Source organism: Pempheris klunzingeri, chromosome 4 (assembly GCF_042242105.1).
Source record: "Pempheris klunzingeri isolate RE-2024b chromosome 4, fPemKlu1.hap1, whole genome shotgun sequence".
Lineage (NCBI taxonomy): Eukaryota > Metazoa > Chordata > Actinopteri > Acropomatiformes > Pempheridae > Pempheris > Pempheris klunzingeri.
Window position 1 is genome coordinate 25,638,492 of NC_092015.1, and position 24,755 is coordinate 25,663,246.

At 41.3% G+C, this 24,755-nt stretch overlaps 2 protein-coding genes across 2 annotated transcripts in view; one reads left to right on the forward strand and one right to left on the reverse strand.

Annotated features, from left to right (window-relative positions):
- Window positions 1-756: 756 nt before the first annotated feature.
- On the forward strand, window positions 757-11,572 carry ccdc150 (coiled-coil domain containing 150). The gene is given in 16 exon segments (XM_070829271.1): window positions 757-995; window positions 997-1,094; window positions 1,237-1,394; window positions 2,635-2,703; window positions 2,812-2,916; window positions 2,989-3,133; window positions 4,380-4,447; window positions 4,590-4,714; window positions 5,689-5,737; window positions 5,740-5,868; window positions 5,979-6,047; window positions 6,171-6,257; window positions 7,541-7,701; window positions 8,122-8,215; window positions 11,224-11,331; window positions 11,567-11,572. Coding segments are annotated over 16 exon segments (1,710 nt in total).
- Window positions 11,573-14,692: 3,120 nt separating this feature from the next.
- The window catches only part of LOC139199998 (endothelin-converting enzyme-like 1), a 38,123-nt gene continuing 28,060 nt past the window's right edge, over window positions 14,693-24,755 (reverse strand). Inside the window, exons 11-17 of the mRNA XM_070829221.1 lie at window positions 23,892-23,943; window positions 19,110-19,177; window positions 18,362-18,486; window positions 17,532-17,597; window positions 16,892-16,987; window positions 16,346-16,422; window positions 14,693-16,121 (exon numbers count right to left, since the gene is read on the reverse strand). Of these exons, the coding sequence (XP_070685322.1) occupies window positions 16,022-16,121; window positions 16,346-16,422; window positions 16,892-16,987; window positions 17,532-17,597; window positions 18,362-18,486; window positions 19,110-19,177; window positions 23,892-23,943 (584 nt within the window). The 3' untranslated portion in view covers window positions 14,693-16,021. The remainder of the gene's footprint in view (window positions 16,122-16,345; window positions 16,423-16,891; window positions 16,988-17,531; window positions 17,598-18,361; window positions 18,487-19,109; window positions 19,178-23,891; window positions 23,944-24,755) is intronic.

Genomic DNA, 24,755 nt, shown 5'->3' on the forward strand with positions numbered 1-24,755 from the left:
ACCACCGGAGCTGACCGCCTTGTTGTGGTGCGCTCAAGTAACAATGGGGATGTTTCCGATAGTTCTTGAATGCAGCAGGAAAAAAACCAATTTGGAAGGAAGGAGGCGCTGCGATGCGTCGCTATGGAGACCGATGCCGGAAGTAACAACGCCGAAAGCTGAGTCTGTATATTTGTCCACTAACTCCTTTATTTGACTGGAAAACAGAATAAAGCAACTTGTCGACACATTTCTCAGTTTTATTTTGAGTTTGGGGAAGTGCTGAACAAGGGTTGAAGCTGTCGTGATTTGTCCGCCATTCTTTTCTTTCATTTTAAAATACGGCCTGAAAAAGTTGCGACCTGTCGGTTGGAGTTAATACAATTTAGATAATAAGAACATGTTTTTACATTAATGTCGTAACTGATAATACTATAAGAAGCAATAAGTGAGCATTTTGTCATGAAGATTGTTTCTGACAGTCCTTATATGATACATGTGATGGGAGGATGAGGGTTTATAGAGGTGAATTTTAACACTGGACTCTGAGACCCATGTCCACTAGTGGGCTAGTTTGGTCAGCCGTGTTTGTATGCACTAATATTGTGGAGCACAATAATTATCAAACTTTATGACATTTATCTCAATGAACAACATCTTCAATTTCCAGGAAGTAGGAGAAGTAATCACGGATAGAGTTTAAGAGTACCTACAGGGCTGTCTGATCTCAGCCACCTCCAGCCAACCCCCGCCTGCACCCAGTCCTGCTGCCCCACAATGTCCCGCTCAGCCACCCCAGCGCTCAGTGTGGGGCCCACAGCCGCAGAGGCTCTGTCCCTTCTCCACCAGCGCCTGGTGTTGGCCGAGGAGCAGGCTGAAACTCTTATTCGAGACATGGGCACACAGGGGGTTTCCAGGGACCGAATCCTGGGATCTGCAGAGAGAGTTTGGGCCACTCAGCGCCCTGTAAGTCCTCTGAAGGTCCGTCAGGTGTGCAGGGATGAGGGCGTGCAGTGGGACTCTAGTGAGCCGTGTGTGTCACATGGAAAGTCTGCTACAGACCTTCAAACTCGCCATCTTCCGCCTTGAGACTGAGAGAAACATTCAGTTTATTAGTTGGCAGCTACAAGCAGGATGCAGGTATGCACTGGAATCCAAACAAGAGCAGAGCAGGGTACCACTTCAACAGAACACAATTAATCATTAAGTTGAAATATAAATATAAAGATGTTCTGTCTCCTATTTTTCCTGGTGTAGATGTTCTGAAACAGCAGCTGGCAGCCCTGCAGCAGGAGAGTGAGGGGGAGCATCAGGCCTCCAGGAGGGAGGTGATGAAGCTCAGGGACCAACTTCAGCAGGCCTACCGGGAGAGAGATGAAGCTCGCACAGAGCTGCAGAGGCTGGGGGAGACAGTGGTAATACTGTCATTCACTCCTTCTACACCTTTATTTTTCTATTCTTGTCCATCACTGTGATTGGTACTGGTGATATCTCACTAACCATTTTTTCTTTGCCTTTATAATACTGCTTTTGTGTAAAAGGTTGCTATAGGAATGATGGTCTGTCCCTGAACTGTGTACAGAATGAGTCAGTGAATAGTTGAGAAAGTGTTCTGGCTTTCTGAAGTCTCTTTCTGGCCTCTACCTGGTTTAGGAACAACAATCATGTCAGTGAACTGTAATGTTGTGGACCCAGCTGCCACATAGCTTAGCTTAGCATAAAGCTTAGCCAAGACCTAGTCATTTTTCTTAAGATAAGATAAGATAACATTTATTGATCCCTCAGTGGGGAAAGTTTGCTGTTACTGCAGCTCAAGGGGACAGAAATAGTTAAAGAAATAGAAAATTAACAAAATATATACAGAAGAATGATGTAGATTGTGGATTATTGCACAGTTATTGCACAGTTGCCCAAGAGTGGGTAGTAATAATAAAGTGCATTAGGTAGTGGTTGTGCTAGTGATTGGTGCAGCAGGCTATAATGCAGCATTGTACAGTCTGACTGCAGTCGGAATGAAGGACCTGCGGAAGCGCTCCTTCTTACACCTGGGGTGTAGGTGGGAGCAGTGGCTTCCTGGAGTCCTAAAAGAAAAAAAAAACATGTAAATGCAACTACAGTCTAGGGTTAGGCAGTAGTATTAGAATTCAGATTGTGTAAATATATTTGTAATGTAACCACTGTGTTGTTTATCTTTTCCTTGTCTGTTTTTCTCACTTTACTTTCCTCATCTTTTACTTTTTCATTCCTGTTTTATTGCCATTTGTCCTGGAAGATTTTATGTTCATTTTATGCTCAAATGACATAAAAAAAAAGACAACAAGTAAAAGTAAGAAAGTCATAAATAAAATAGTCTAGTTAAAACAGTCAATATGGAAAATATGTAGTGAACAGTAGTAAGTCATCAGTAGTTTAGCGCTATGCTTATTCCAATTACTGTAGTTTACAGTGAGCATCAGTGTCTTCTTGGCACAGAAAATACAACTGTCTGTGCTAGGGGACATCAAATCTGGTTGAAAATCTCTTTAAACAGCTGTGCTCCCTTTAAAATCTGTTCTTTTTCAAACTGGTAAACCCCCCCAGTGATGTGCTCGTGGTGCACAGTGAGCACTGTAGGGGTCCCTGGTTGTGATTATTACCATTAGTCGTTTGCTCCAGGTGGACGTGGCTCTGGCTGCAGAGGAGCTGAAGATAGTTAAATTAGAGATGAGTCAGAAACTAATGGAGGTGAGTGTCTTATCATTTTCAAAATGTATTTCAGCCTTTTGTCCCAAATGTTAAACATTTCTTTCATTAGATCTGACCAACTGAAAATGACCCGTCTTAATGAAACAGATGCGGCAGGAGTCGGCCCACTCTGCTGAAGCCACGAGAGCTCACAGCCAGCTTCTCCAGCGTGTCGAGGGCACGGAGAGAGCGGTGGAGATGGAGAGGAGACAGGTACGGTGTAGGGGAGCTCACTGAGTCATGAGTAATGAGCAGCTGACATTATGCCTGCCTCTGGCCTCCCAGGCTCTGCTGCTGCAGTCGGAGCGCCAGGCTGTGCATGTGGAAGTCCAGACCGGCCGGCAGCGCCTGGAGGAAGAAAAAAACAGAAGCACAGAAGCAGACAGCTGGAGGAGCATCGTCAGCAGCTCAAAGAACAGACAGGTCAGGAGTATGATAAGACACACTTCAAACCATTACAGAATGCTGCTTTAAAGGGAAAAAAAACGAGTTACAGTATATTTCACCAGCTGCCAGTCGAGTATGGAACTGATTCAGAATTCTTTTGGTCACCAACGACCTGGTCAGGGCCTCTCTCATGGGCCTGATACTCTGACAGTAAAAATACCAATCCCTATCAATCTGACTCACAAAGTGGGTTAACAACTGGAAAGTTGTGAAGATACAGTGAGTTTCTCAGAACCCCAGAGCCGACCAAGAGTCCAAAACTCAAAGACTTTATATTTACTGGGGGAAAAGCAGCAAATTCTTACATTTAAAACTCTGGAACTCGACAATATTTGGCACTTTGCTTAATAAATTATTTAAACAATCAAGTTTTTTCTGATGTAGCTGATTAATTGACTAATTGAAGGGTCTCCTTTAGATACTTTACATTCATCCCTTACATGCCCAAAACAATCTCTGCCATTGACACAGTGATAAAGCTGGTCTCAGCAGCAGCGGTTGGACCTCTTATCTTTGTAACTTTGTAAAGCACTATGAGACACTCTGTTGTGATATTGGGCTATACAAATAAATTGAATTGAATTGAATTGAATTGAATTATCCAGCGCATGCTGAAATGAAGGTATTCACTCAACTGAACTAATGTACTTTGTTAACTTTGTTTTTTTGTCCATACGAGTGAACGTACTATTACTGACCTTTAGAGGTGTTGATGTCTTTAACTGTGGACAGAGCCACGCTCGCTGTTTACCCCTGCTCCCAGTTTATTCTCTGCTAAGCTATAGCTGTAGCTTCATATTCAACTGACAGACATAAGGGAAGAATCACTCTCCCAAAAAGTCAAACTAATCCTTTCACCCTGCCTTATAAATTGTAGTCATCTTAAGGGAAGGCTGAAATGTAATAAACAGTAAACAATGGCATCTGTTCATTTGTTTGTATAGTTTTTTAAATGGGAAACCATTCCTCTCAGTAATTCTTACACAATATTTCCCAGCTCTACATATGATGTTTGGATGCTGATCTGCATTTTTCCGTTTGATTTTCACAGCAGTGAACTGCTCCCTTGTGTCTGAACTGAAAGTAAGTAGAGAAAGACAGAACACTGGATGAAGGTGTCCTCAGGTGTCTTCAGTAGATTCTCATCTGTAAAATGAATGAATCTGTCATCTGTAATGTATACTTCTGTGCTGTATTTACTTTGAATGTTGCACGCGTGTGATATTCAGCGTGTTCGTTCGACTCTTCAGAGGCAGCAGACAGAAAAGAGCTGAGAGCTGCTGCTGACACTGTCCAGGTCAGTCAGATGCCTTACAGGAATCATCCAAAGTTCATTATAACGGCTGTGTGGGAACACCTGTGTCCTCTGTGTTGTTAAGATATATTGCACACACACAGACATAAACACACACAGCGTGACTCTTCTCTCTATCTTTCAGGCTGACAGGAGTCGTGTGCTCAACAAACTGCAAGAGTGAGACCTGCTGCTGGAGGCGGCCAGACGCAGCATCCAGACTGAGCTGCAGGTGGCACTAACGGATAAAATTAGCCTGCAATTGGAGCCGTGCGCTTCCCACAGCTAACACAGAGCCCAAACCTCACACGTTTAACGAATGATATCAGTTTGTAAATGTAGTAAATCACAGTGATTATTACTAACTGGGGCTGGTGACACTATTTTTCATCTTATTGCTGTAATCACAGTATGTGTGCATAAAGCTACTTTTATAGCAAGATATCAAATTGCAAAATAGATCACATAAGCTAGACGTTGTGGCACAATCAAGTCGAAGAGAGGAATGTTGATGTAATACTGTGAAACACCTATGCTGAAATTAAAGGTTAACTCTGGTGTTTTTAAACCTGGGCCCAGTTTGCACGTATTTGATGTCTAAATGACAAGTTGGTGCAAAAGTTTTTGGAATTTGTCCTGTAGAGGCAGGCAGCCATGAAACAGGCTGCAATGGCTGCAACATAATTGTTTGGGGTAACTGCGCCTATGTAGGTCCACTAAAAGTGTTGTTTTAGCCACTGACAGGCTCAGATTGTTATTCCAAGGATCTTACAAGATTATGGAAAGGATCCCTACAGAGAGAGACCTGGAAGATCCTTTTGGTTTAACCAGAAACAGCCGTTGTAAGGCTCAGTTCAAAGACACCAGACTCTTTGACAAAAGCAGCAATCTTACCTCATAGAACAGCAGAGTTGCAGGTCCACTTCTGCCTCTACTGGTTAGTTGGTTTGTGTTATTGTGTGTTACACAAACATTTTTTTGGATCCAAACTTAAAACTCCAAACTCACAATAGACTACTACTGGATCAGTTGTACCTGCGTACCTACCAGTCATTTCCAACCTAAAACATGTAAAAATAGGGCCCAGGTTTAAACATATTGACGTTATCCTTTGATATAAGCGTGGTAATAGAAGTATTTCCTTTTGTATATCAGAAAATGTGAAACTTTTTTCTTTTTTTGTTTTGAACAGCAGATGGTGTAAATGGATATTTTCATCTATAAGAATATCTGTCTTTTTGTAGAGAGAAGCTCAAAGGTGAACATACACAGCTTGTGAAGAGCTTTTCTGTTCTGCACAAGAGACAGCAGCCACTCAAAGTGAACTTTTGGAGTGGACCATAAAGAAGTTACAGGGGGAGCTGAGCACGGCCAAAAAAGAGGAGCAGGCAATGAGGAAAGACCTGGAGGGTTCAAAAGCTGAGGTATATTCAACAAATGCAGCAGTACTTTCTCCATGATGGGGAGTGTTGTAGCAACAAGTAGAACATACCTACACCTGTGTGTGTCTGTCTCTTCTCTCCATGGCCACCAGTTATGTCTTATTGTCACTAAGTTGGAGGGTGAGAGGAGCAGTCTGGAGGCCCAACGTAGTGAGGCCAAGGTAGGACTGGATATAAAACCACCCCATGAATATTATAGCTTATATACCTTAAACATTCTTCCGTTGGTCATAGTACTAATGCCTGTCCTTATTGGCTCGTGAACCTGTGATTGGCAGAGGGAGGTGGGATCTCTGAGCTCAGGGTTACAGAGTCAGCAGGATGAGAACAGGAGGCTCATGGGAAAGGTGGCTGCTTTAGAGCAGCAACAGGTGATAGACAGTTAACCATATCTCTCACTTGTTTATTTCAGTGAACTTTGTAAAGCACTATGAGACACTCTGTTGTGATATTGGGCTATACAAATAAAATTGAATTGAAATTGAATTGAAATCATTGTTACAATCAGAATTTCTGCTTTGATATACAGTCGTAGTCATTTTTATGGATCAGTTAATGGTGCCAAGTGTGTGTGTGTGTGTGTGTGTGTGTGTGGTGCAGATGCTAAGTGACCACACACACACACACACACACACACACACACACACAGACACTGATCAGTTTTGGCTTCTCATTTCTGAAGTGACCCAACTAAATAGGTTTAAACCAGCACTAACTGATTTCTGAAGCTGAACTCTAAACCGAAAGAAGCTAAAAGACTCAGTAGAGCTGAGAGGAAGTGCAGGATGTGAGGTGACCCCTTTTACCTACCTACAGTGATTTAATCCATCAGCCACATGATGCTCATGTCAGGTCCACTGCTCTTATCGCTCTGTTTGGATGCAATTGAAAGATTCTAACAGTGTTATTAAACAGAGTTGTTACTATCAAATATATTATGCTGGTTTATCATTATTACATGCACAGATATAATACTCTTCTCTTGAAATCTCTCTGAACAATAAAATATGCAGATGGAGTTATTTTTTAATAAATGGTACAAACATAATTGTACATCTCTGAGAACTTCTTTCTTTAAAATGTTTTGAAGATTCATGTTGGTTAGGTATGAACTTCAATATAAAAAATACAAGTTGGAGTTTGTCTTTTAGACTATATGACATTATCTCCTGAGACTATGGTTTGATGTCTTTCTGGAAAGCATCTTGAGATAACACTTGTTATGAACTGGCGCTATATAGATAAAGAATTAATTTATTGATCAATATGGCTTTTGAAGGGTTAGGGTTAGGATTAGGGTATAGTGTATTATTCTTAATTGTGATGATTTTTATTCATAAAAGATTGTCAAATGTGGCAAAAATTCAGGGAATGTTCACCCAAATGTTACTCTTGGTCATGTGGGAAAGCTTCTAAATGTTACTGTTATGTGATAATAAAACAATGAAACCCATATTTGGGGGATAACAGATTCTTAGAAGAAACAATGCAGTGCATTGTAGCTTTCACAGACTTTTAAGCTGATAAGCAGAAAACCACTGACAGGTCTATATTTCCTTTCTTGCAAAGACACTGGCTTAACCTTGTGCTTCCTCTGATCAAGTGTACTTACGTCCTCACATTGACCAGCAACATCACCCTTCTTGTACTGTAGATCAGTGAGCTGGAGGGTTTCTGTGGTCCTGCCGGAGTCGCTGTCAGTCAAACCCTTGAAAACATCCTGGCCTTCCACACCAGACTCCACCTCAGCAGTCAGACCCTGCAGCAGGAGCTGGGGGGACAAGAGCAGGAGCTGGCCACACTCAGGAAGGACAGGTCAGAGCTGAGTGAGGACTCCAAACTCTGAATGACTGGATGGAGATGCAGTGTGAATTCATGTGACATTACAACGAATACAATCAATGCAATGTATAGACTGTAGATGTGATCTTTATTTTGGGTCATGAATCTAATAATGATGTGTGAATTTATCATGTAAGAAAAGATTTCATCATGAGGCTTTAAGTGATCACTATACTGTAGTATGATACAGTACATGATATGGTAAAGAGGAAAAACATGACGATACAGTGAATAAGGGCAGTTAACATAAAGCAACTAGCAAGGAGCACATGGTACAACATCTGTAATGCAAAGTTTGACTTTCACTACTGAATGAGCATAATAACACTTCAAATAGTATCAGGCTGCATAAGTGGAGGTGGTGATGTTACATGTTTCTTTCCTCTGTGCCAGGCTGCAGGCTCAGAGACAAATCAGGAAACACCAAGCAGAGGTGGAGAAACTCCAGCGACTCCTGACATCTACTCACTCTGAGAGCAGCACAGCTGTAAGGACATGCTATTAATGGGCGCACTCTTTAGGATGAAGTTGCTCATGTCTTATTATCATTCATGCCAAGAAATACCTGTATTCACTGTTTTCCTTGTGGGTACATTCTTGAGAAGGTGGCTGTAATAAAGAAGATGCATTTCGCAAAGCACTGGGGGCAGTACTCTGGTCAAAAATACTTAGAAATATAATTGATAGAGATTATTGGAAGATCAGCAGGACAGATAAGCAGTACTGGTTAGCGTAAAGCTAGCAGGTCTAGTAATAACTTCACAAGTCCAATAAATGGCACTAATCTAATGTGGTAAATCTGGGTTGCTTTTCTTCAGTCAGCAATTAAAGGGATACTTTGCCAATTTTTGTGTGATGAATAGCAAGATCGAATTGACAATGCTTCCATTCAAAAGTACTTTGAATCAGACTTTTAGGTGTAAACACATGCTGCAATGACAGCTGACCTACTAACTGAAATGAAGGATAACAATACTGTATCCTCCAGACACACCGTGCACCACAAACCTTATAAAATCACAGTCTGTTGATAAAATCTTTATTAAAGAAAGTTTGCCTGGAAGTGAAGTGAAGTTTTTACCCTCCCAGCTCAGTCTCTCATGAACAGTCAGAACAAGTAAGCTTGAGAAACAGTTGGTGTAGCTGTGCAATTTATAATATAAAATATAAAAACTAGATATATTGGAATTTTAGTGCCTGTTGGTTTTGTGATCACTGGTGAAATGTAAAAGGAGGAAAATTCACAGGACACAGCAGTAAAAACTTCAACATCCAGATTATTTCTGTTTCCAGAGTATTTCCACCTCTTCTCCTTTTGCTTGATAATATGCAGAAATAAAGCAAAACCTCCATTAAGACAGTGGAATGGACTCTTTATGCTAAGCTAAACTAAGCTAACCAGCTGCTGGCTGCAGCTTCATATTTAGTGTAAACAAACCAGAAAGTACCAAAGTTTACCTCCTAAAGTAAGTAACCACCTTTAGGTCCCGAGTGAGGTCCTGACTTTAATTTGTCCTGAGTGACAAACTTGGGGGTGTTTACAGTAGTATTGTAGCCTGGGAGTACTGGGCCCTAGGGCTAAAGGCAAAATATAATGATGGTGCCATGTATAGTCTGCTGTGTGCCTTATGGGACTCAGAGTTGACAGAATATAAACACAATACACAAAGAGGGGGGGTTGCAAGGGGTCAACAAGGACCCATTGCTCATATTCACCATGAGTCCCCCTATTGAGTTTATCCAGTTACATTAACTTGTTTGTATAATTAAATCTGTGTATAACCCTCTGTGTGTGTGTGTGTGTGTGTGTGTGTGTGTGTGTGTGTGTGTGTGTGTGTGTGTGTGTGTGTGTGTGTGTGCAAATCCTCCAGCTGGAGTCCTTGCAGAAAGCCTTGGATACGGCCAACATCTTTGCATGCTGTCACTGTATACTGCAGAGACGAGGAGCTGCGTGAGGCTCGGACAAAGATTAGTTTGTCTGGAGAGCTGCATGCTGTAAAGCAACAAGCTAGGGGAGACTATGAATCTTCCATGAAGACACTGCATCGAGAAATCTCAGAGGTACCAAATGGTAGAAATGTTTCATTCTGTCATATTGATTTTTTAGAGAGAAGAATTGCTGTATTTTCCGTGCAGGTCCAAGATATTCCGCCATGAATGATCACATCCTGTGAAGTCTTTGATTAAACAGTATCCCGGCCTCTGACCGGTGTTGAAAGACCTCCAAAAAGACTTGAGAGTACAAGTTGGAAGCAGGCAAAAACAATTCTAAGCTGCTGAGAGATTTAGTAAAGTGTGTAAATATGTAAAAAATGTATGGACATGCATAATCCTTATTAAAAAGTCTTACCTCTGACTGTGCTGTTTTCTTTTGATGCAGGGCACAAAACAGTAGAGGCTGCCAGGCTTCTCATCAAAGACGCTTTGGTTACAGCCACATCAGCCATACTTCCTCAAAATTAATTACCTACTAAACACTGCACCAGCACTTTTCCTTGCATCTTGTGTCTCGGGTTTATAATTTTTACCCCTTTTTTTCACGAGTTCCATGTTTGCTTGCCTAGCTAAGAAGAACAGTCCAGGACTTGTCAACACGGTCAGGTATTTGTCCAAGGCCAATCAGGTGCTCTGCCTACGGGTGTATCAGAGAGCACAGGATCCGGCTGAGGCAACAACAGGAGAGAGGAGATTTGCAAGAGAGCTCTCAGACAGTTGAGGTTACATTACTCCACCCTGCACGCAGTAACGAGTAAGATGTTGAAAAGGCAGGTCTGAGAAGTAGTGATGAAATTGTTGAATTATGAAATACCAAGTGAAACACAAACACATTTGAAGCTATTGAATACTTTTGTAGCATTCATTTAGAATATTATTGCAGTATATAATAGTATTATGATGTCCTTAAAAAGCCTTTCCTGTTAAATCCTAGTACAGAGAAAGAGGTTAGGCCATTTGTGAGGCCAGGCCAGAACAAGAACATGGAGTCAGACCCGCTCTACTGACCGCCTCTTGCTTTCCTCTAGTCTGGTCTGAACTTGTAAAGATTGCTTTTAATTTTAGTGCATGTGACTCCTGGAACAATTTACAACACCTTCTTAAAATCAATACACTTTTTGGAGAATTTTAGAAATTTGATGTTAAGGCTCTCAAACTCTACTCATAATTGTTTAATTGAATTGTAATTGTTTAATTAAAATGTACATTTTAATAATCTTAAACTCTCTTTTAAATTATCTTCCCCAATTGGAGCATTTTAATTAGCTAGCTTTTATTAGCTAATAGTGGGATTGCCTTTTCTTTTTCCGTACACCTCTTTATTCTTGTTCTCTCCCTTTCTCTGCTTTTGCACGATGTCATTGTAAATGAGGGTCGCCCCTCACTGATCTCTCAAACATGAGTAAAGGTTGAATCAATAGATAACAATAGAAGAACCTTAACCTTGAGTCAATTTCGGGCCAGAAATATTGATGTTTTTGTCACTGTGAGCCTGTGTAGATATTCAGTCTGCTGTCTCACCAGAGGTCTGCGGAGAGAACCAGGAAACTGCAGGAGGAGGAGGAGGCTGAGAGAAAGCTCCAGGCGGTCAGGACGGACTCCCAACAGGTACACATCTAGAAAATATCTCAGTTCACATTACGTTTATATACAATCTTAGCTTCTTACCAATATTGTTTAGTCAGCGTAGGTCTTTCTGTTGCTCATCCATTCTCTTGACTTTCCGGTCTTTTGGTTTAACCTTTTCAAAATTAAAGGTATCGTTCCTTCAAGCCACTGAAACGTCAAGGCTTGTCAGTCGAGCGTGCTTAGCACTTTATGACTCTCCTGATTTGATTTGTAGGAATAACCCTTTCTGTTTGTCTTTTAAAACATTCCCTGGTGACATTTACAGAGCCACTGATCTTAGATGTTTGTCTCTTTTGATGCCTTACATGAGTGGAGGATAGTTTAAGTTGCATATTGACGTGCTCAATCAAATGTATCTGGCTCAAATTGTTTACTGATCAGGATCTACGATCAAAATCAATAATCAATTCTACTGATTTGTCCACCACTGGGTTTATAAACTTCTCAAGGTCTTCCATCCATTTTAAAACCATAAATTGAGAACCAAATTTTCTGCAAACTAAAAACGAAACTTTTTTACTTTCTGAAAAGCTGACTTTTTGATTTTTGCTTGTAGAAGAAAGACTAACCAAGCTTGAAAAACACTGTCTGCTAAACAATGTTGTACTGCACCACTGAAAACTGACATCAGTTGAATTTCTCAATGTGTTATGTCTGGTTCAAAGCTGCAGCTGTAATAAAGTAGATTCACTCCAGCAGGCTAAAGAGGTTATTAAAACAGGATTAGACCATAGCGCTGTGTGGAGAAGACTCAGACAGATCTGCCTCAGGGTCATGGTAGTTACCTTTTATCCAGAGAGATCAAAATGAGTCAGAGATTGATACAACTGGATAAATAGAAAGTTCAAACTTAGAAGAAACTGAGCTGCAGATGACCTGAATACATGAAGGTGGCAGTTTGCTGCCTTGATACTGTGTCTGAAAACTGTAAGATCTGTGATTATGAAGATTTTGAATCTTTGAATCAGTAAACAGAAAAAAGTTACGCATTATACCCAATAATCTTGTGTCAAACTGATCATCTGGTGCATGCTACACTGGAGGACGGTTCAGTAGAATTTGTTTTCCAGAGATTTCTGGTGACCGACAACTCCCATGCATCACCTTAACGAGCAATTGATCCTGGGGGGTGTTTTATGAAGGTGTTTCAGAGCAGCACAGCTTGTATATAACAAACTAGGATTAAGCAGTTTCATTTACTCATCAGCATTCTGCCCTCTATCTATTTGATTGTGCTGTTTGATTTGTACAAGTGCCATAAAAGCCTCTATACGGTGAAAATACAGTTTAAATACCTCCAGACTGACTGTCTGCCCCCCATGCATGTTTAGTCACATTGTCAGCACTGCTACATAAAGTATTTCTTAAAACTGTTGGATGGATTGTCATGAAATTTTGTGCAGACATTCATGGTCCTCAGAGGATGAATCCTACTGATAAATACTGATACTGATCTCCTGAGTTTTCCTCTGACGCCATCATCAGGTTACAGTTTTTTTTAAATTTCTCCACTGGTTTTAAAATATGTGGGAAACTAATGACATTCCCATCAGCCTCAGCTTTTTGCAAAAGCACAGATATTAGCATGCTAACATGCTAAGCTAAGATAATGAACCTATTAATTATTGACCCTGTTTATCATCAGGATGTTTCCTGTGTCACTGTGAGCATGTTAGCATGCTGATGTTGGTGTTCAGCTCAAAGCACCGCTGTGCACAAGTACAGCCTCACAGATCTGCCGCCATGACTGAACAGTGTTAGTCTTGTTCATGGATGCATTTTTGACTGTCTGATTCTTTCACTTAATGTAGGTGACATCTAATGAACCAGTGTGTAGGATCTAGTGGATTTTAGCATTGAGGTTGCTGGTTGCAGCCAGCTGAATCTCCCCTGCCTTTTCCAAGCTGAAGGGGAAGCTATGGTGGAGGATGATGATTGACGTTACCTTTGTGCTAAATAACAAAAATGATCCTCCATTTGTCACAACACAAATTGCTCTTCCTCTTCTTTCTTCCTCGTCCAACCCGTGCATCAGTGCCACCGAATTAAAGATGCCAATTAAATGTAAAAATGTGAAAGGCCCTATTTGTCTGTTCTGGGCTACTGCAGAAACATGGTGGACTCGGTGGAAGAGGACCTGCTCCATATGTAGATATAAAGGGCTCAGTCTAAGCTATTGAAGAACACAGCTCCTAGTTTTAGGTAATTATGCAATACTGAAAACATGATTACTACTCTTGTATTCCATTCCTGCCAATAGATCCTCCTAAATCCTCCAGGCTGCACATTCAAAGGTTCCATATCATACAAAATGTTTCAGTGTGTCCCCCTGTGAGACCACCAAACGAAGAGAAAAGACCACCCTGTCTCTTTTTCTGCTGCTTCATCTTTCAGTTAATGAGTGTGACAACACACCATTTACATTTGTCTCCCTTCATGATGTCATAAGGAGCACTTCGGCAGGCTGGCTGTACCCACCCGCTGAAACCCTCCTAAATCCACATTGCTGTCCGCCACTAACGCCAGCTCCTGGTGACACAGATTTCAAAGGCAAGAGTAAAGCATCTAGATTCTTCTGTTCCTCCAAAACGGAGCGTACAGACAGAGGCTGAAAACGATTGCAGCAGCCATGACTTGTACAGGAAAAGTTTTTTTTAACATGAAACCATGTAAATCTATTTTCGTAGGGCCTTCAAATACCATTATGAGCTTTCAAATGAGCACAATATGTAGGCTTTAAAAAGTGAAAAATGCTACTTACCTGTGATGCCACTGCCACTGGTCAAATTCATGTATTAGCTTTGTTTTAATTCAAACATATATGAAAGCAAATGTGTTGCCTGAACTAGTGTGCAGTGAACCTTCAGGAAGGAGCTTTTGGAAAAATACTGTTTCGGTCTGACAGATTGATTGTTACTGGTTTAACTAGTAATCTCGTTTTATGAAACACCCCTCTGGTTTGCACAGCTTGTGGATGTTGCATTCTAAATGTGATGTGTGATTCCTGCTGGGTTTTTCTGGTTCTCTGCAAACACAGAGTGGGAGAGGTGGACCTCTACTATCCAACGCTGGGAAGCTCACACGGCTGGAGGATCCAAGCCTGCGAGGACACAGCCGATAACGCAGTTGCACTCATATTAACCAACACATACAGGCGTAAGGTGTCTCACACACATGCACACAACGGAACATGACACAGTGCTCCTTTGTATTTGTTCAAACATTAGACTGCGGCCCACAGAGAGGAGAAATAGCAGCAGCCGCGAGTGGAACAGCAGCTGTAGAGTAAAGTGTGTGTGACATCCTTCAGATATATTTATCAGAATTTAATGATGGCCAGGAGGGAAACATGCACTCTCATCAAAACAAACTGTACAGTCATAACATCTGATATACTTCTCCACTGTACAAAGATTCTTATTTTGTTGTACCAACAGATTCTTTATACAAAAGTAATCTTTTTAAACAACACTGCGTACAAATGTATGATTCTCCATCTACCATAGTTTCCATACTTTGTTCTGTACAGAGTGTTTCCTTCGGTTGTTTGGTGAGTTAACTATAAATATGCTGCAATGATATGACCTTGCGCCCACCCATTTGAATCCCAGGTTGTTTAAGATCATTCAGAGTTCATCTGGAAACACATAGATGTGAATAATCGACTAGCTGCGCTTCCAGTAGAGAGGGCTCTCAAATCAGCTCATCCAATAGGGTCAGGGTGTTGCCCGTGCTCTGAATTCCATTGAGGAAAAACAGTCTTCTCTTTTAATCAAGTGTTTGATAATTGCGCCAGCTCCTCTTTGTGACTGTACCGTAGGCTGAAGAGTAGAATGTAGATAGAGACACAAAGATCTTGTCTGGCGCTGCACTTTGCTACAAATCCTGAGAAAAACATCCACACATCCAAAGTCCACCTTCTTTTTTTAAAAAAGTTGACAAATCTTAAAAACCGTACAAACACTCACAGTAACAACAGACCAATGCAGGCAAACAATACAATAGTCATGGTGGTTGAACAGCGACCGTTACTCCCTGCAGCCACGAGAGTGCAGCATAGCGACACAAATCAAACTCCAATACCAAATCAAAGGACAACATTTTAGCAGGCACGAGGATGCTACTGATCTCAGTTCATTTTAAACTAGTCCTTGTCCACTTTACATTTAGGACTGATATCACTGTTGCTGCCAATCTTTACTCTTCTGATATGCTGAAGTTGTTCCAGTTGATGCTACAAAGAGAAACAAGTGAGGAAACATGTTGTGTAATTAAAAACTAAATAGCTTGTGAATCCTATGCATAATGTACGTATGTGATGTATCTGCTAAAATAGAAAAATAGATGATTTGAAAACAAATTTAAACATAGAAAAATATATATAATTAAATGCTATATATGTACATGATCAGTGGTCACGTGACCCATGCTATAGATTGGCTAGAATGAACAGTGGACATTATAAAATTAAAATTCTCTGAACTGAAAGCATGTGCACTGATCATGTTGAAAAGATACACTTCCTTCCTGTATCCTTTATAGGCAGGAATAGGCTTTAAGCACTATATCATCCTGTTGGCTCTGATGAATGTGTGATGTTGGACAGGTTGTGTGTGTGGGTGCGTAGCGGGCTGTGAAGATGACGTCCATCCCAAGGCGAGTGTAGAGGTCACCATACAGAGCATTTGTCTACGGGGTTCATTGGAGAGCCCCTCGGACAGTGGAAAACACGGGCAAACTCATCAAACTGGGAAACACTGCCAATCACCCTGCAGGGGGAAGAAACAAATGAACATCCAGCAGCAACGCAGAGATCATGAAACATCTGTGCCTGTGTGTGTGGGCCATCTTTAGTGCAAACGCAGGCAAGTCTTGTCATAATTCATTTGTAGTGTTTGTAAATCCCTTAAAATGTGAAAGAAATGCACACAAATGTAACATACTGATGACTTTCTGGATGTTTGTGAGTGCTTTTTTTCTGTAAATACTGTACCTGTAGTGCTCTGGGGCATGTTTGTCAGTAAGCAGCTGCAAGTAGATGGACTGAGATCTTCTTTTCATGCACCAGTTCTGTAAAGACAACATGAACGTGCTAGTGCCCCACGTACATCGATTATTCAGAGGACGAGTACTTATGTCATTTCAGATGATTTTCACACATGATTTTCATATCACTTTTCTGTGACAAGAGTTTTACAAAATGGGCGAAAACACTGCAGATTGCATTAAAAAGTGTGTCTAGATTTTGCCACTGTTACATTAAGCCATGAATTTCAATGAAACCGCTGAATTTCAATGATAGTCATAATAGTTAGAAGGAGCAGTGGTGGTCTAGTGCTTAGAACCACTGTACTGTCATAAACACTGCGGTTTGGATCCCTCCAATGGTTAATGCTGTCATCAGCTAATGTTGGAATAATCTAGAACTCCTACCAGCTCTCTGTGATCATTCACTCCAGCTGAGAGTGGCAGCTAAAATGATTTAACATGTAAATGTAAGGAAAGACAGTAATGTGAGAGTATTGGAGGGTGTCTGTACCTGTGCAAAGGCGATGAAGAGCAGCTGTTCGTGTGTGTATCTGAGACCAGGCAGGGGCCTCTCAGGACCGTGCTCCCTCACCCACTTCTGATATGCCTGGGCAGCGAGAGAGGTGTGTGGAGGGAGTGAATAATGAAAGACAGGAGATACTCAGAGATGATGATCTCTCACCTCATGTCCAAAGTAGCATATTCTCTCTGAGTTAAACTACGGTCTGAAACCAAATGGGACGTTTACATTCGTACATAGAAAGCCCTGAGATGTGAAGGAAACTGGTTATGTTTGCACAGGTGTGAGACTCGACATGACTAACAGGCCTTAGGACACTAATGCTGCATTTTGATGTTTTCATTTATTTAAAAGGATTCACTTATTCCCTTTGTACTCCTGTTTCTGCACAAAAAAACTCTCTGCTTTAATAAAGACCACTGACACACTCAATTATGCACGATCCCAGATACTCCGCTGTCCGGGCAACACACACACACACACACACACACACACACACACACACTGATACAAGCAGACACAGGGAATTCAACTAAAAATGTTGATCTTCTATCTTGATTCTGAGGCACTTGTGCGTTTGTGTGTTTATGAAGAATACAGAGACAGAGATTTGAATCATGATGGTACTTACAAAGTATGACAGCTTGAGCCCTCCCATGTCAGCTATGTTCTCCCCCAGAGTCAGACGACCATTCACCTAGACAAAGAGAGGAAACGGCTGCATAAATTCATTTGTGCTGGTGTGTTCAAGCACTATAGCTTGTCTGCATATGATGTCACATCACTGTGTTGCTGTGGTGACAACTATAGATGGAAGCTAGGAAATGATTTTCTACACGGGAAGCGCTCTCAACTGTCAAAATGGTTTGCGTCTTTTACGGTTGCTCAAATCGATGGAACAGGGAAACCACGAGGAGCTTTTATTGAGTACCAAAAGTTGTTGTTGGGGGGAAAATGGAAGAAATTGACTGACAGCAAAAATGGCTTGCGAACCTCCGCCTGCAGTCGGAAGGAGCGGAGTCAGTTAATGCTTGTGTGTGCCGTTGCTTATATCTATTATCTTGACAGGTCAGTCTTTCGATTCAATTGAAAATCCTCCTCTTCTACTCCTCTTCATAACATACTGATCATGTCTGAATGGGGCACGCTACCAGAATCAAATGACAGATATCTGATGTTGCCTAATCAGTGTGACATCACTATGACATCACCAGGGTTATTTTCTCAGACTTGACAAAGCTCCTCCAGGGCCACTGCGGGAGTGATTTAACTGTTGTTACATGCTGAGAGGTAATCCTAAGTATGATGATCTTTATGTAAAATTGACAGAATGCTACGAGAAACAGGTAAGAATTCAGTAATATCCAAATAAGATAAATTATTTCTGATGAGGCAAAGAAAAAACTATTGTGAGCTGCGAAATGTTCCTCTGGGTTGTTCACAGTGCGTGTGCAGACCCACCCTCTGGTTATAAACAGTGAAGTTATCGTAGAGCTTGACGATACATTCAGCCTTCGTCTGGAACTTTCTGTAGGACTCCTCTGTCCACCACTGTTTCAGGTTGCCGTGACGGTCGTACTGCCCCCCTAGGGACATGAACCATTGCATCACTAAGATGATGGGGAAAAGGGCAGGGGGGCCGTGTTAGCATGGAGACAGCACAGTCTGCAACTCTCCTTACAGTCCAAAGAGCTGCCTAGCACGTCATCTTTCACACTTGTGAGAGTCAAACCATTAGGAGGTACAGAGTTGTTAGACCCAGGGTTAATCTTGGCTGATGTATCCCGTTCAAGAGCCAAATGAACTGCTTTTCCAGCCAACTGGATTGGTAGAATAAAAATGATGGCTGATTATCTGCCAAAGAAGCTGGTAGTGCACAAACCTACCACTCACACTCAAAGTTATTCCAGCATTTGGTAGATGGCTGGTGGAAATTTCACACCCTCATTAAATTCTTTTGATGTATGTTAAAGGGCAGCACTTAAGACTGGAAATGAAAGTTAGAGATTGTGGTTCAAAATAGTCTTTGCTGTACAGTGGAGGGCATCTTACAAACGTCAAATTATACCATGCATCAGGGAACCCTTGCGTTTTCTGTGAAGTAGAATAGTTCAATGTGATTGTGGGAGCACAGCATGGAACGGTGAAAACTCGCGGGTGTATGAGCATTGTTGTAATGGATTATGGAGGAAGAGGTTGTCATGCTTACCCCAGTCATCATATCCATGTGTTAGCTCATGGCCAATGATAGCACCTATCCCTCCATAGTTGAGAGACCTGGCAGCAGGAAGGAGAAATGTGGAACATTACTCAAAGCTTCCACTGTGTTTGGTGTCAAACGAGTGCTTGAATAGTGCTGAACTGACTACATTCACTAACTCTGGCTCTCTGTGTTTGTACAAAGCACACATAAGGTAAACGTGTTAAGTACTGACCTTTAAGGATGCTGGGAGGTGGACTGTGTTACCTTTGCACAGAGACAGGCTTGCTGTTTTTCCCTGATTCCAGTCTTTATGCTAAGCTAACCATCTCCTGGCTCTAGCCTCATATTTAACAGACATCAGAGTGATATCGATGATCACAGCTAACTCTCATCAATGTGAACGAAGCGCATGAATAATCTATTGTTGAACAACAACTAACTATAACTATGACTGAGAAACAGCTGTTTAGTATTCTATCATTCGTAGCTTTGCACAGAATAGGTCAGAGTAAGTTGTTAGTGACTATTGCAGCACTTCAAGAGCGGTTCAGAAACAATATGTGTCTCAAACAAAGTTCATTCTCTCCTGATTTGTCTGTAAAAATGTGTTTAGTCATAGAATGTGGTTTGGGTCCAATATTTACTTCTGTGATTGTGGGGTGAAAGGAACGGTCATAACTTGTGGTCACGTTCACTTCTCTCATTGGACTCAGTGAACCTAGGACCTACCACTAGTCTCCTAAAGGGTGGGGTGGGGGGCAGTGGTGCAACCCACGTGACACACACAGGAAACTCTCCTTTTCTCTGTCCTATACTGTCTGTGGTTGTACACAGCTTTAGAGGCCTCCATTTTTGAGGAAATTAGAGGCACTGACAGTTTTTTCTAATGTATTAATATCTGATGAGCAAGTAAATGCTAAGTGACGTGTGGTTTCACTAATACAGCAAATGTAGTGGCATTACTTGCTCAGCCAGATACCCAAAGATAGGTCTGTATGCATGCCCACTCACTTTAGAACAAAGCAATATGCCTTCTTACTGACTTTTTAGGAGTCTCATTACAGTCACTCTGTGGCTTTCTCTCCCTTGATTTGTGCCATTGTCCTCATTGCTAATTCTGCTCAAGCCAAGCCAACAAAATACAACTTGCTCTTGGGATCTAATGTTGGATCCATAGGGTTCAGATTGGTATTGAATAAAAAGAAGCTCAATGCCACATTTTGCTGTTCACACTGATTAGGCAACATCAGATATCTGTTTTACAAGTGAGGGAAAAATCAACAGTGGGACCTTTCAGCTACAAAATCTTAATATCCCAATTTGTAGATGCAAAATACAGCACCGCCTAACACGCCCCCCCCCCCTTGTGTGAGGTGTCGGTGTAAGCCCCAGCCCGTTCGCTCCACCTCTCCTTGACCCTGGGCCGGGCTGGATCGCTGTCTTTGCGGCACATGCAGATATAGAGAACGATGAGAGGGCAGACTCAAGGCTGTTCACATGGCTACGTCTGAAAATGACTTTCTGACAGCTAGTCGATACGCTGCCTCACACTGGGCCCAACTCCCCCGCTAAACTAACTGGCTGATTGAAGCTTCATTATACTCGACGTGATAGTGGAGAGGTGTGTGTGAGAGTTTATGGGAGGTTAGGGCTACTGCAGTAATAACTTCAAGGGGACAGGTGCATGCACACACACACACACACACACACACACACACACACACACGCGTACTTTACTACATCATTAATTAAGATTGATAAGCATGCATGGCAGCAGATATTGGAAGTAGTGGAGATCACCTCTAATGAAGACATAGAAGTGTTAGCTAATGTTGGATAAGTGTGTGTGTGTGTGTGTGTGTGTGTGTGTGTGTGTGTGTGTGATTACTCGCTGAAGTTGAATGAATAAATGCAGGAGGCTGCAGCTATTTGGACTGTATTGTATGAGCTGGCTTAGAATAATACTCCACACTGGCAGCAGCAGTTTTGTCCTCAGTGAACAGCTCTGGTTAACAAAAGGTATGTTGAGTGGAAAAACAGGCCTCAGTGCTGCAGTGCGCTGGTAGCCACACCTAAAAGTTTTGGCTTCATTCCCTTCTTTCCAGGCAGTCATTTGGTTTTAATTCATGCCAGTATTGTATGAAAATCAACTCTCAGCGTTGAGAGATAGCTGCGACAAGTAATCCATCACTAGCTGTGTTTCCAACTAATGTCAAGAGAATTTTAAGCAAACTTTTGAATTAGGTGCATTAGGCGTCTCTCCATCAACTGGTTTAGAGTGTGCACCCTGAATGACAGGCACACAGGAAGGGCCAGTATAGAGACTGACGGCCCGCCAGCCAGTCCGCCCACCGATGCGGCGCCCCCCCCCAGGAATTCATCCGTGTATGACAGAAACATGGCCACTGCACCACTGGCCATGTTTCATGCTGTCCGGACATGAAGACAAAGAAATATTATGATTCTAATACACGGGCCAAGTCGCCAACAGCAGAAACAGGTGATCAGTCATCTGAGTCAAATGTTCGCTATGTATTCAACAAACATGTTTCCATCTCCTGTTTTGCATGTTAACTCCAGTACAATACTTCAATATACATTTTAAATACGTTGCTGGAAGCACTGCGGCTGTGAACATTTAGTTTTCTCCAAACTTTAAATGAATAAACTGTCAAAAACCCCTGTGGAAACACTTTCTTATTTGTGAGTTAAAGGAAACTGACATTTTGAGTTGGATGCTGATCATTTTAAAAAAAAGTACAATGACTATGTTGTCTTCGAGATTACTTTTAATCTGTCAGTGCCTAACCATAGAAAACTGTTTGAATAAAAGGAAAACAGAGGCGGCCTGAGAGGTAGGGAGTCATGCTATAAACTTACGGGAGGCTGTGATAAATGGTCGAGAGTAATATAAAATGAACACAGCTGTAAATTATGAATGAAAGTAAATTATACACACAGCTTATAATTAACAGAGTAAAACATGTAAAACCACTGCACGGTCCTTAGCAGCAAAGATCAGGAGAGGTTAGTGCAGTGATTGTGCGGCAGGTGTGGGTCAGCTGAAGCCTTTTAAACACCTTTTCCACTGAACACACTTGGACAGATCAGAGCAGGAAAAGCACAGGTGTGAATAATAAAATCACAGCTGAATCGCATTTAGCTGCTTCTGCTTCAGGGTCCTGGTATTGTTCATACCGGCTCACTGTCACACTGTCATAGCTTATTGGGGCTCCTGAATAGAACAGAGACATTGTTAATGTTATTAGTAACACCTGTGCTTTTCCTGCTACGACAAGTCAAAATGTGTCCTGTAACAAAGTACTAATCACCATGAGGTATCAGTAAGTCAGTGTGCTGCGCTTCTGGATCATGGTTATGAGACACAATTATATTAGTCACACCTGAGTATATTCTAGTTAGACATTTTGATCAGCATGTTTTATTATATTGACTTGATTGAGTAAAGAATGTGTACATAGTAACACACAGTGCTGTATTAAGTACTGAAAACTGTTGAAAGGCATTCAGTGTTTGAGAAGTTTGGTTTCTTCATTAAACCTAACATGTTAATTTGGCTCAAAATAACATACAGAAGCAAGCAATTGCAATAATGATTTGAATCTTGGCAGCAACTGAATACCTGATTTTGAAATTTAGTCACTACTGAAAACATATCATTGACATTTAAATGCTGCAGAATTCCCTCTTTGTCAATAGTCAGTTCCAGGCTGTGCAATTTCAAAAACTTAATTTCAGGTACACATACTTTTCATGTTCACAAATGAAGTAGGCATACCCGATATTCAAAACCTACAGTATGTTCAAATGAATTAAAGTTCAAGTAAAAATATGCACTTGAAAAAATTCAAGAGGTAAACTTCAGATCTGAATATCTGGGATACTAACACTAAGCAACCAAGCCTGGAATTCAGTTTGATTTAATTTTCAACATTAAGTATGCAAAATACTTGGTAAGTATCAAAATTATGTATTTAGCTGCTGATAAGAGTCAAATAATTATGTCAATTATTTGCTTCCAAATGACTATTTTGGAGCTGACTCTAGTATAAAAACATTTCAGCTCAGCTTCAGTTCTAATTGCAGTTAGTTTGGTTTGGCTTTATTAATAATATAATGATTTAAATGTTAATGCATGTTAATGCAAAGGCTTTTCCAACATGACAGCAATCAAATACTTGTTTGTCCTTGTTTGGCATAAAGACGATGGATTTTTAAAAAACACTACGTATTATGATAAAATGCTGCATTTCCAATTAGTAGCTGTATTCCAAAGAGTATCAGTGACCATGAAACAGCCCATATCTGTCAGCCCTTAGTAAAAATACACAGAGCTCCTACCCAAATTGCACAACTGAGGGAGATATAATTTGTGTTCTGATTTAAATACATCCCTAATTTATAGTTACGAATAGTTTGGTCCAATAATGCCGTGACTCAACACCAAGAGCTGATTTGAGAGCCATAAATGAGGAAGATAGACAGGCAGGCTATCTGTTTTCATGCACCATCAAATTACTCCATGGACTCAAATTTAGGGAGGAAACCTCTCAATGACACCTGTTCCATTAGCAGGACCTTGTTCGGTAATTGATCTCTCAGTGGGTAGTTAAATTGGTTTAATCAGGTGTGCTGGGACTTAGGGGAAGCAGAGGCTTGTCAGATTAACGTAGCCTTTAATGACCTTTGATGTTGCGGTTGTGGCGATGTTGTTGCCTCCCTGCGGGCAGCAGGGGGAGAGACAGGGACAGGAGCAGGGCTACTTACTGTGGGAACTCAGGGTTGTACAGAGTGGGCTGAAGGATGCCTGCGGGAAAGACTGGAAAAGAGATAAAGAACCAACATTAGGGAAGTGAAAATGACCAGATCCATATGAAAATCACACACTCTGGTTTTAGTATGACTGGGATATTTTTTTTAAATCAAAGTCTGACAAAGCACGTTGATACAGTCTCAGTTTGGAGGGAAAAAGACAGTTAGGAGGAAATGAAAAACACAGATGCCTTAAAACTGCACTAGCCAGGATGTTAATGTAAAATACGTACATCCATCTTCCATCCTACGTCTCATAGTGCAGCGCTGCAGAGCGCAGGAAGCCTCTCTGTTTGCCCAAATGTGTTTGTCGTAGCACACAGTGAGAGCATTGAATCCAGCTTCTCAGATTTAGGGATTTAAACCATTAGCAACACTTAACATAGCAACTCATTGCCTCCTTTCAGGGTAAATCTACATACACAACCTAGCAAATCACTGCAGCACATGTAATTACTACAGGATAATGAAGTAAGACGCTTTATTGCGAGGTTCTCTCCATCTCTGAAATGCTTCAGCGATACTGACTCGTGTTTTATTGCTTTTATTGTGAGCTTCTCTTTTAGACTTTCTTCTTGGTAAGTCCATCTTCTTTTTTGGGTCGGTTTAGAGGAGTTGCAGAAGTCTAGTTTTTTCTCAGACCACTTGAATTATAAATTATTATGTGATTTTTGCCCAATGACACCAAAAATAAACTGCCTACCCCAGCTTTAACAGTATGCTGGTGAACATATGAATAGTCAGCATTTAACCTTATCAGGGTTGGTGAAATCAGTCATTTAGTGACTGAGAGCCAGTTCAAGGCAAAAATGGACTCTG